At 38.2% G+C, this 12,942-nt stretch overlaps 1 protein-coding gene across 6 annotated transcripts in view; it reads left to right on the forward strand.

Annotated features, from left to right (window-relative positions):
- LOC126417188 (ral GTPase-activating protein subunit beta) overlaps positions 1–12,942 on the forward strand; it is a 395,509-nt gene that overhangs the window by 68,457 nt on the left and 314,110 nt on the right. For all 6 annotated transcript variants that reach the window (XM_050085090.1, XM_050085092.1, XM_050085093.1 and 3 more), the window contains 2 exons: positions 4,402–4,635; positions 9,114–9,374. In XM_050085090.1, the coding sequence (XP_049941047.1) occupies positions 4,402–4,635; positions 9,114–9,374 (495 nt within the window). The remainder of the gene's footprint in view (positions 1–4,401; positions 4,636–9,113; positions 9,375–12,942) is intronic.

Below are 12,942 nucleotides of genomic sequence, written 5' to 3' on the forward strand. Positions count from 1 at the left end.
GACATGTTTACAGACAACAGTCCAATGAATATTATGTGAACAACTCGTTGTGCTAGCACAGACTTTTCAAACCACCCTCGTATTTGTTGTTCAGTATTTATCATTTCTGGAAGGTTCTTAAAATATCTTATTTTTGTATATCCTGGAATATTCAGAGTTTGTATAAATACGAGAATTCTGGACTATTCGAAGTTTGTATAAATACCAGAATTCTGGAATATTCTGTGTTTGTCTAAATAGCATTCTCCGTCAGGAGGACAGTTATGGCTGTATACTGGTGTTCATTTAAATGTCCTTTCAGTACTAAGTATTGTATTTCATTAACGACATTTCTTTGAGATTTGGACATGTGTTTGGTTACAATGTGGCAGTATCTTAGAGGGGTCTATTTCACTACTCATTCTGTGTATACCACTATACCACTACTTTGAGATACCAAATCATGCTGTAGTTGCAGGAATGAGACTTAACCTTCCTTACTGAATGGTATTTTAGGCAAACAGTCTGGAATTAGCTCACAGACAAATTACTTCAAGAGTATATTGTTCTTCATGGACAATATTATGAAAAGGAAGTTGCTACTCACCGTATAGTGGAGACGCTAAATTGCAGATTGGCACAACAAAAAGAATGTTACAAATAAAAGAATGTTACAAATAAAGCTTTCGGCCCCTAAGACCTTCATCAAAAATAGGCTGGTGCTGCTGCTCACAGTGTGGCAACGATTGCCTTAGACTGCAGTCGTGTGTGTGTGTGTGTGTGTGTGTGTGTGTGTGTGTGTCTGTGTGTGTGTGTGTGTCACAGCATCTCCGCTGTATGGTGAATAGCAACTTTCCTTTTTGCAATATTGTTACATTCCATCTTGGATTTTCCATTGTTTGCTCTTCAGGGATGCATTTTAAAATTCATCTTGTTTGCTACAATTCTAAACAGTGTATCACCCTCTGACAAAACTCCTGTGCACCCCTCCCTGTCTGTGGATGGCTTTTCAATTTATTACTTGTCGTATTTTTTACATCATCATCTTGTCAACTACAGTTGATATAAAAAAAGAACTACAGGAATAGGCAAAGAAAGCAGCCTTTAAAATTTCATCTGAAAGCAAATTCATGCATGTCTATTTTAACCACCATCTTAGATTTAATCTGTCACAGTTATAGCTAAGAGACGTTCTGAATTTTAAGTAATCAACAAGTTTTTGGCCTTATATTCATAGAGAAATTAACATGGTGCTCATCCGAAGGGACTGAAGGAAAGATCCTTTGATATTCAAAAAATTTTGAGATTTGAGAATAGAAACAGTTAGGGACAGACAGGTCATGCTAACTCCAATTTTACAGGAGCTTCATTCAACCTTGGTTAGATTTCAGCTGCATTATATGGGAACAACATATTCCCCTTACCATAAAATGCTGCTCTCTGTGCAGCATGCCGCATGACGTGGCAAATTGGTAAGGCACTTGGATCATACTCAGTATAGCAGAGATTCAAATTCTAATCGTGCCATCAAGATTTAGGTTTTCCTTTGTTTTTGATAGTTACTTAAGGAAAACTTTTTGAAAAGGTTGCAGCTGATTTCAGTACAGAAGGTGGATGCACTATGGGGTGAGAGAAGAAAGGATGGTCTGGAGAATTATGTGCCTAGTAAGTGGATTAAAGACAGAAAAGACCCACCGTGGTTTAATAATGAGATTCGGACACTGCTTATGAAGCAGAGGCTGTTGCACTCTCAATTCAAAAGAGAAAGCACAAAACACAACAAGCAAAAGTTAGTAGAGATTCATGCATTTGTGGAAAGATACATGTGTGAAGCATACGACTACCACCACTGCTGTTCCTTAGTAAAAGATCTGGCAGAGAACCTGAGCAAATTCTAGTCCTATGTAAAATTGCAAAGTGGGTCTAAGGCTTCTACCCAGTCATGTGTTGACCAGTTTGGTGTGGCAGTTGAAGATAGCAAAACCAAAGCCAAAGTTTTAAATTTCACATTCAAGAAATTGTTCACGCAGGATAATCATACAAACATACTGTCATTTGACCATTGAACAGACTCCCTTATGGACAACATAGTAATAAGCACCCTTGGGATAGAGAACAACTGAAGGAGTTGAAAACAAATAAGTCACCAGGTTCAGATGGAATCCCAGTTCGGTTTTTCAAAGATTATTCTACGGAAGTTGCCCCCCCTCCCCCATGTAGTTTGCACATCTATCGTGAATCTGTCGCCTAGAGCAAAGTCCCAAGAAACTGGAAAAAAAAGCGCAGGTGACTCCTGTGTATAAGTAAGGCAAAAGAACGGACCTGTAAAATTGCAGACCAATACCCCTAACATCAGTTTGCTGCAGTATCGTTGATCATATTCTCAGTTTGAATGTAATAAATTTTCTTGAGACTAAGAATCTTATGTCCACAGATCAGCATGGTTTTGGAAAGCATCGCTCATGCAAAACTCAGCTTGCCCTTTTGTCACATGATATACTGCAAACTAAGGGTGAAGGGCAACAGGCAGATTCCACATTTATAGATTTCTGAAAAGCATTTGCCACATTGCAGGCTGTAAAAAAGAAGGTATGAGTGTATGGAATAGGTTCACAGATATGGGAGTGCCTTGAAGACTTCTTAAGTTACAGAACCATCTGCGTTGACCTCGACAGTGAGTGTTCATCAGAGACGAGTGTATTGTCAGGAGTGCCCGAGGGAATTGTGATAGGACCGCTATTATTCTCTGATACAGCATTAGTAGTGTCCTGCTGGACACACTCACGTCATTTAAATATCTGTGCATGGCATTGCAAGTGATATGAAATGGAACAAGCATGTGAGGATTGTGGTAGGAAAGGTGAATGGTTGACTTCAGTTTATTAGGAGAATTTTAGGATAGTGTGGTTCATCTGTAAAGAAGACTGCATGTAGGACCCTAGCGCAATGTATTTTTGAATACTGCTTGAGTGTTTGGTATCCATACCACATCATATTAATGGAAGACATTGAAGCAATTCAGAGGGGGACTGCTAGGCTCAAACAACATGCAACTGTCACAGAGATGCTTCTGGAACTGAAATGGGAATCCCTGGAGGAATGGCAACATTCTTTTCGAGGAACACTATTGAGAAGATTTAGAGAACTAGCATGTAAAGCTGACTGCAGAACAGTTCTCTTGTCTCCAACATACATTATGTATAAGTACAGTGAAGATAAGATACGAGAAATTAGGGCTTATATGGAGGAATACAGATAATCATTTTTCCTCATACTATTTGTGAGGGGACAGGAAAGGCGTATCCTCTGCTACGCGCTGTTAGGTGGGTTGTGTAGTATCAATGTAGATGTAGATTAAGGTGAAAGGAATGTTATAGGTTGCTAAGCAGGCATTGGAGGTAGTTTGGTCTCATGGAATTTGTTACTCACTGCAAGACTTTTGTGTAGAGAAATAAAAAGCTGGCAGAAATGTCATTTTACATAGATGATCAAGATGAAAATTGTTTTGATGTTATGTATAACTGCCCATTCACCCATCGCGAAACTAACATTATCAAGAGGGGTTGTAGAGCAAGATGAGGAGGTAGGGTTGAGAAGAGAAATTCGTAGCTGCTCACTAAATGATGGTTGTGTAAGACTGTAAAGGGGCAGGGGATGGAGGTATGAGCTGGGTGACACAAGGATTGATACGGGTTTTAGCTCAAACTAATATAGATTTTGTTTCATTTCTGGTCAGTGTAGTAGATGACAAAGAATTGTTTCTGCTTTTAAGAGCTTAGTGAAAGAGTGTACTTCATTGATTAGTGTCATGTTTGGATAAGATTGCAACACCTAAATAATCTGTTACACACATCTGTGTTGTGTGTGTGTGTGTGTGTGTGTGTGTGTGTGTGTGTGTGTACGTACCTGTGCATGCTGTGGGGAATGCAATTGTGAATTTATCAGGTGGTACGGTTTGGCTGATTGTGGTCTGATACTATGAATGATTGATGAAGGGGTTGATATTGTTCTCTGGCCTGCAGTTGTATTGCCAGGTAGTGGTATTCTGATTGACAGGGTCAGTGAGACTCTTTCTTAGTGTTCAGAATGTTGCTTTATTGTAGAAGGGTAAGAGATTCTGTGTGGGACATTGGTTATTGTAATACCTGAGATAACATAAAAAGTTTTTTCATGGCAGGAGCAAAGTTGGTTTATGGATACCTGTGCCATAGTTAATTAAAGGGTGTACGTGTTTAAGGGCGATTGTCAATTATGAATTGTTCTGTTATTCTTGCCACAATATCCATATTCTATAATTGTAGCCTCTCTTATCAAATTATAGTTATCAAAGTATAATTAATTATTGCTTATGTAGTAATTACTAATTATGTCATTAATATCCTGTGAAAAAGTATTTATATTACAATTGTGTCTTCTTTGCAGATGATGTTGGTGACCAGCTTTGTGAACGTGTTTTGTCTGTATTATTTGAAGTTTGGTTACTGGCCTGTGTACGATGTTTCCCATCCCCACCATTGTGGAAAACATTGCGTGAGACATGCATGAATTGGCGGCATCGTGTGGCTCTTGTGGAGCAATGGAACCGTGTTAACATTTTGTTAACTGCTCGTCTGTTGGAGTTCATGTATGGTCCATCCTTTCCAGAAATTAAGATACGTAAGTATGAAGGAAATTGGAGTACTGAAATAATAAATGTAAAATATATTACAGTATGTTACATGTTTTCAACTTTGGAAAAAATTACATGGGGGTTAACATTCAGATGTCAAAACTCTGATGTTAAATGTACAGCTAACATTGTGGAAGAAATGACTTTGTGACCTAGTAGATAGGAAGTCTGCTAGCAAAAGACAGTGACCTGAATTTGTGTCATAGTGTAACACGCTCTGATATGAAACTCTTTGGTAAAGTACCCGGAGAAACCAAATATTTTGACAGGTAGCAAAAATAAACTTAAATACAGACCTAAATCAGCTGTTCCCAACAAATTGCCCTGTGCAATAAACTGAGTGATGTAGTCCAGTGGTTGAGGCCCTGAACTCCCTTGTATTCAGAAACAGCAGGATTTGAATGTCTGCTTGCCCATTGTTTTTAGGTTTTCTGAAGTTTCCTAACTCACTTCAAGTGATTTCCTTCATTGAGATTCACAACTGAGTCCCTCCATGGTTCATTCTTAGCTAAGTACTCCGTCTTTAATGAACTCATGTACCATGACATTAAATTCTAACATAATTTTCTTTTTGTGTACCATAGATTTGTTACTGAAGAGAAATAAGTAGTCAGTTACATAGATAAGGATTATGTTAAAGAAATGTAACAAGAAAACCAAAAACTTAATTTAGAAGCAATTTTTAATTGACATTCAACATACATAATGTGGGAAACACAAAAATTGAATCATCATTGTAAACACAGAACAACTTATTGATAATTTTTCTGAGTGTGGTATATCTTCAAGCAAGGCTCCATACACAGCCTTGTGAAAACGGTTACAAAATTGCTGACATGACAGGTACATGTGTGTGGATGAGACTTGAGAACACACAAAATCTGACTCCCGATGTTTCAGAGCAACAGAAAAAGATTTAACATGAAAATAGTGACTTCCAATGTACAGAGAAACTAGAAATTGTAGCTAGCATGATAATAGTGTGCCACATGGAATGCTAAGGAAGGAGCCAAACATACAAGTGTGCAGCTGCACCTTTGGCAGTGTCATTTGTAAATCAATCAGCACTGTTGTTTGGATTCCGTAATAGATTAGGTGCTATACCTCCCACACTGGAGGATGCCAAGGGAAAACTACATCAATAAGAGATCTCTTTGTAATGATTTCTGTGTTCAAGCCAATCTTTGGCTTGGGTTTGTATATAATGGACTAACACAGTCCAACTTAGTATTGGAATGAACTGTACCAGCACTACGTAGCAATGATAAATATGAGCCTGTCTGTTCTAGTTTTGTAGAAGTTTTATGTTGTCCAGATTGAATAAGAGTGAATGGTGTATACGTCTGCTTGACGTGTAGGATGCAGTCCATCATGAGGGAATTAGGTTGGCCACTGAGGCATTTTGAATGAGCTTGATTCCAAGCCTCTTCACTGAAGCTGGTGACCCACCACTTCAAATCAAATGATGAGCACACAAAATGTAGTCTGTATGTCGGGTACCTGCATACTATAATTTTGTTTGTCCTCCCATTGAGCAACATTTAAATAGTCGTCAGTGAGCAAGAGGGCATTTGGGATCCAAGTAAAGAACTAGCTTTTGAAAATGGATGTGCCAAATATTAAGATTTTAGTCTATGTGTGGAGTAAATCTCACCTTGCCTTCTTCAGAGTTTAAATTTTACTAATTGTAGAAAATAAAGTGTTCTGAATCTTATTTTGAGATACTTGTTTGGCTATATTTTAACTGAACATCAGAATTTCAAGCTTGTGTATACAGGTCAATCAAAACAGGAATAATTTCTCAGCTGCTCAGTAGTTTCTGTAATTGTGTCTTCAGGATTTGCATACCAGGATGTTGAGGTATGCTGTCCTGAGGTGTGCACAACTCTTGAAAAACATTGGAGCAGATGAGGTGAGACCATGGAACAATATTTCTCATCTGATCTGATACGTTTAGTGCTCTTCAGACACATCAACAAATGATACATAATATTCTGGTCACTTTTCTCTCATTATGACACCATGGGAATGCGGTGATATTCTGCTGAACATTGATCACACTGGAATGAAGAGAAATGAATGATGTAGCAGCCAAGGCGACCAATAAGGGGGGCTGAGTTGAACAATATGGCGTTCTGTTACAGGCTGTAAACTCACTGTCGAGTCAGAAGGGCATACATTAGTAGTAGGAACAATAGCTGGTGGCGAAGGACAACAAATTATTCATGGCTGTTTTCATTGTGGTTACAGACATGGGATGAGGCTTCACTCATGCTTCTTTTGTGGGATATAGCACTCTCAGGCATGGCTTTTTGCCCAGTGATAAGATCCACCCAATTGTAGTGCCTGTGGTCTACATATTTCAGTAGACCATTTTCTGACAAAGTGTAGTTTATATTCTGACTACAGGGCAGTGACAACATTAAGTGGGGATCTAACCTCTGTTGTAGCAGATGATGAGACAAGTGTGGTATGTGTATTAAGATTTTGTCCAGCCTCCAGTCTAAACTCTCAGGGTGGAGGTTTTAAGGTGTTACAGCATGGCTAACTTATCCTTTTCTAGTCCAGTGATCAACCAGTTACAAATTTTGCTATACTGTTTTTAATTATAATTTGTCTAATAATCCAAAGTTTTGAAACTTTTATGGTATTGGATTATAGGGATTAAAGATCTTTCAATTGTTGTTCAAATTTTGTAGTTGTTTCTCTCTCAACTGCACTTCTCCCATAGCAGTAATGTGCAAATGCAAAAGACCCAGCTATTGTGTGCCAAATCAAACATATTGTCACCTCTTTGAAACAGACACAACCAGTTTTTTTTTCCACCCCTGTCCTAGCCAAGCTTGTGGTCCATCTCTAATGTCAATGTGATGTTTACCCCACTCTTCCTTCATTGTGCATGTAAAGTTGAGGTATGAATTGGTAAGATTGATAACAAATGTAATAAACATATAAAAGATGGAAAGAAAGAAATTCTCAGCTCCGGTTTCAGTGAGCTTAATGCAGTTAGTGCGATGAGATTGCTCTCCACTTCCCTATTTTAGTGCACCGAGTACGTTGTCCTGTGCAGGAGCATTACTTCTTAGCACTTCCCATCTAGTAAAAACTTGCTCTAGATATTCAGAAACGTAAAATTTTGCACTTCATAAAAACTAAAAAATGTGGTATCCCATGACTATAATATTAATGAGTCACCGTTGGAATCAGCCAACTCATGCAAATACTCATGTGTAACACACTATATGGCTATGAAATGTAATGATCACATAGGATCAGTTGTGGATGAAGCTGATGGTAGACTTCGGTTTATTGGTAGAATACCTGGGAAGTGCAATCAGTCTACAAGAGAGTTTGCTTACACATCACTCTTGTGACCCATCCTAGAATATTGCTCAAATTCATGGGACCCGTACCAGATAGGACTAAGAGGGGACATTGCACATATACAGAGAAGGGTGGCATGAATGGTCACAGGTTTTTTTAATCCATTTTTAGGTGTCAAAGAGATGCTGAAGGAACTGGAATGGCAGACTCTTGGAGACAGATGTAAACTATCCCAAGAAAGTCTATTAATAAAGTTTCAAGAACCAGCTACATATCACCCACTCAGGGATCGAAAGGATAAGATTAGAATAATTGTTGCCTGCACAGAGGCATTCATTCTTCCTACACTCTATACATAAATGGAACAGGAAGAAACCCTAATAACTGGTGCAATGGGACATAGCTTCTGCCGTGCACCTCACGGTGGGTTACAGAGTGTAGATGTAGATAGAGACATTGTTGCGTAGTAAGAGCCACTTACTATTTTACCATTTTACAGGTGGTTGGATGATGTTACTCTGCATTCCAATACAGTTCATGAATAGAAGACAATTTTCATAGCATTCGTCACATTTTCACCTCTGCCATTTCACTATTCTTAGGCCTCTGGTGTAATGGTGGATCTACATTTTATGTAGTCACATAACATCACCAGAACTTGAAGTGACGGAAACATGCCAGTTTCATATGACACCTGTTTGAAAATTTAAACAGAACCGTTTCAAAATCACGCCAAGTACAGTTGTGCCCTAGCAAAATTTCCCAAAATTTCATCATAATTTTACCAGACGTATCATTCCATCTTTACAAACAGAATCCAGGGAGTAATTTTATCAAACCCAAATGGGCACAGAAAAGGAAGTTGTTAGTGTAAGAATACAATTACATTTGAGTCTTCAAAGAATGAACCCACTTTCATTGCATCCAAATATGTCAAGTGTTTAACTGGTGTGCTGTAGGTAAATATTTTTGCTTTATTTATGGCCTGTAAAAACAGGTAGATTAAGTGCTGCACAGAATCATAAATTAAGTTAAATTACTTCACCAAAGGAGATATTATGTAAATTTATTAACCAGATATGATATAATTTAGAGATTGCCACCATTAATAATATTTAAATGTTATTGTTCTGTTTAACAGCGGAGGAGGATGCTCAGTTGATACCAGCAAATGCCAGTAGAGATTGCATAGCACAGAGTTGGTTTCGATTTCTACACTGCCTTGGAAATCCAGTGAACCTTTGTCGTCCCTCAGTTGTAAGTCAGACCCAGAAGTTCCTGCAGTTTGCAATAATTAGTGAAACTGTCGTCGATCCTAGCCAGCATCCATGTCTTTCAGCACTGCCACTAATCTTTCTAAAAGCAATAAAAGGGATTGCAGGACTAGTTGATGCTTTCTTGGGTAAGTACACATGACAGCTGGTTTGTGATGGATAACGGCATGAAAATTTCTGTGTGTGTGTGTGTGTGTGTGTGTTTTTTTTCTTTTTTTTTTAAATGACAGTGTTAGTATGTCAGAACTGTTACATAAAGAGCATGCACAGTTTCATTAATGGGATCATTAACAAGAAGTGTTACAACAGTTTAAATTATATGACTAATTATCCATCTCTGCTATATGGTATGTTAATTATACTGCTACTACTAGTACTACTAGGTGTATTTGTAATTTTCTAATTTATCAAATGTGTTGTAATTGGTAATTCATTCATGATACTCTTTTGGCTTAGTAAGTTCCTTATGGGAAAGAACTATCTGCGGTTACTTGTGTATGGACCCATTTAGGTGCATTCAGGATAACCTTTGTTGTTTGGATGAGAATATTCTAGTTTTGGGTTTGCTAGAAATACGTTGCAACTGGGTATAAAAAATTTGTCAACTTTGATGGCCATTGTATCATTCATTGTCGAACTCAAAGAATTGACCACCAAAAGTGTTATGTGCCTTTTAGGTATGCCCACTCAGAGTAATAGAACAGTTTTTTTACCATAGCAGTAAATAATTAGGATGACATCTAGCTAGCTCCATAAATAGCATAGGTAAGAGCTATCTATTCTCCAGTAGCTTGTAGTTGTAAAACCAGATATTCAAGAAGTGCAAGGGTAGAGTGATGTGTTAGTGATTAGGCTTTGAAAAGACCAATCATATCTGAAACATTGAGAGACCACACGTTGTGCTTCACTGCTTTCATCACTACAAAAACTTAGTTACTGATTCTTCAATTATCTTTGGTTGTGATGCCCTTTGACTCACAACCATTTCATAGTTTTGTGTCAGGTGGTTTAAATTTGGCCAGTGACTCGCTGTGAAGGTGGCTGTAAGTTTATCAACTGAAATACTGGAAGGAGAAATAATACTACCATGGGTGCAAGCCTGAAAGATGATTGAATAACCTGTTAAGTATCTGTTACTTGTGTCAACTACTTGGTGGTATTATTAACTCCCAATCAGTAAAGAGGGTGTGAATGGGTGGACACATGAAAAACCAACAACAAAGAAATCTGTGTGTGAGTTAAGGTTGCAAACTCACTGCCACAATGATTTTATTATTCATAACTATTCTCAACAGTCCTAGAAGGTGTTTCAGATCCTTCACATGGGAAACTGAAGAACAATATATTTTTTTTTAATTACCCTGAACCATCTTAATTTTTCTGATGACATTGTGCCGTTTATCTCTAAAGCAATTATAGTACAACAATAAATGTATGAAACTTAAAAGAGTAAGTTTGAAAGAAGGCCTGAAAATCAATCACAGTATGACTAAAATAATGTATAATCAACGTTTTAAAAAGACAAAGTAAAGACTAACTATGAGATCTTAGAACTAGTTCATTATGTTAGGTATTTAGGTTGTTTGGAGGTAACAACTGGATGAACAGCAGTAGAAGTAAACAGAAGAATAAAAACGGGATGGATTGCTTCAGGTAAACTAAATAGGGCTTTCAAAATTAAGCTGGTGATTAATCTGAAAAAATAAAGTTAACAAACATTGCCTAGTACAAGTTTTGACATATGTCTTTTAATGCAAAAACCAATCAAAAGCAGAGGGTTGCTCAAAAACAATGAAGATATACATAGTGAGAATTACTAGAGGGATAGAAAACTGACAGAGTCACCAGGAAGCCCACTGGAATGGAGAACATAATCATAACTGTTATGAAAACGAGGTAGAGGTGGACTGGACGTGTGGACTGGTGAAAAGATGGTAGATGAGACCAGAACATTACTTGCTCCACTCCAGAAAATAAGCAGATGCCCATACAATGACCGAACAAAAGGTGGATAGGCATAATTAACAACTTATTGGCATATAACAATTGCCTGGCTTCCAGGGAAAAGTCTGAAAGCAGTGCTCATCAAGTAGTGAATCAAATGATGATGATGTTGTTGTTGTTGTTGGTGGTGGTGGTGGTGGTGGTGGTGGTGGTGATTAGGATGGTGGTTGTGATGAAAATGACCTAAGAACATTTATCCTCTGAGAAATTGTCGCCCTTTTAGACCAAAAACTAACATGATTGCAGAATATGTCATTATAATACAGCTGCACAACACTTTTGTCTTTAATCAGACTGTTATTTTCTTGTGCAGAGATATCATGAAAATGAACACTACTAGATTGATATAGGAACAGATTATGTAACCAAAGTACAAGATGAACGAAAAGGGGGAAAATAAAGTGGATGATTCAGTCTGGTATTTAATATCCAAGATTCTAGTGAACTTGAAGATTAGGTTCATTTATCTTAAATTAAGACCATTTATACTTACCACAATGTGCTGCTTTGCATATAAGAATTTTGGCCATGTGAAACTGCTGTCCAAGTGAAAGACATCTTGAGGAGAATTTGGCATAGCCACTCAAATAAAGAAACATGAAAGATGACTAAGTCCCTGGGTTATTCAGTGACTTATTGTGTCTCCAATAGTAAGTGTGGCAAGCATACCTAGAAGAAAGTAAATTAGTAAATTAGCCAGTGAGTATAATCCATATGCGAAACAAAAAAGCCATTTTAAATCCCATCACACACAGTCTCCTTCATTTCAGCACTCATAAAGTTTTCCCAGAAAGCCAATACCATGTCATAGCTGCAGGAAAATCAGGTTAGCATAAATACCTTTTTTTGCAAGAATACATGTGAAAACATATATCAATATGTACCATCTCTCCCAAACACCTAACACAGGCTACAGATAAATAACATCAAAAATTATCATACCTTCAAACACTAGTTTCAAGTGCTGAGTTTCATGATTCTGCTTGGCTGATAAGGATTACAAAGTGTGCATCAGGTAAATGTGCAGTGTACACCTCTCCACAGAGTGATAAGTTAATTCTCTTTCTTTGACTCGGTAATAAACAAGTCAACTGCCTGACATGTGCATAAATTTAGAGACACCAAAAATTGGAAAATCCACGATGGAATGTAACAATATTATGAAAAGGAAAGCTGCTAATCACCATATAGGGGAGATGCTGAGTTACAGATAGGCACAACAAAAAGACTATCACAAATAAGCTCTCAGGCAGCAAGACCTTCAACAAAAATACACGACACAAAAAAAAAAATACACACACACACACACACACACACACACACACACACACACACACACACACAAATGCAACTCACACACACGACTGCAGTCTCTGGCAACTGAAGCCACACTGCAAGCAGCAGCACCAGTGCAACATGGGAGTGGTGACTGGGTGGGGGTAAGGAGGAGGCTGGGGCAGGGAGGGGAGGGATACTAGGGTAGGGGTGGGGGACATTGAAGTACTGCTAGGGAGTGCGCAGGGACGAGGTGGACAGAGGGTAGGGCAGCTGTTTGCAGTCAGAAGATTAGACAGACGGCAGGGGAGAGGTGGGGTGGGGGGTAGCGGAAAAGGAGAGGAGTAAGAAGACTGGGTATGATTGTGGAATGAGGGATATGCGATGCTGAATGGGGACAGGGAAGGCGCTGGATGG

Source organism: Schistocerca serialis, chromosome 8 (genome assembly GCF_023864345.2).
Source record: "Schistocerca serialis cubense isolate TAMUIC-IGC-003099 chromosome 8, iqSchSeri2.2, whole genome shotgun sequence".
In the NCBI taxonomy this organism is placed as follows: domain Eukaryota; kingdom Metazoa; phylum Arthropoda; class Insecta; order Orthoptera; family Acrididae; genus Schistocerca; species Schistocerca serialis.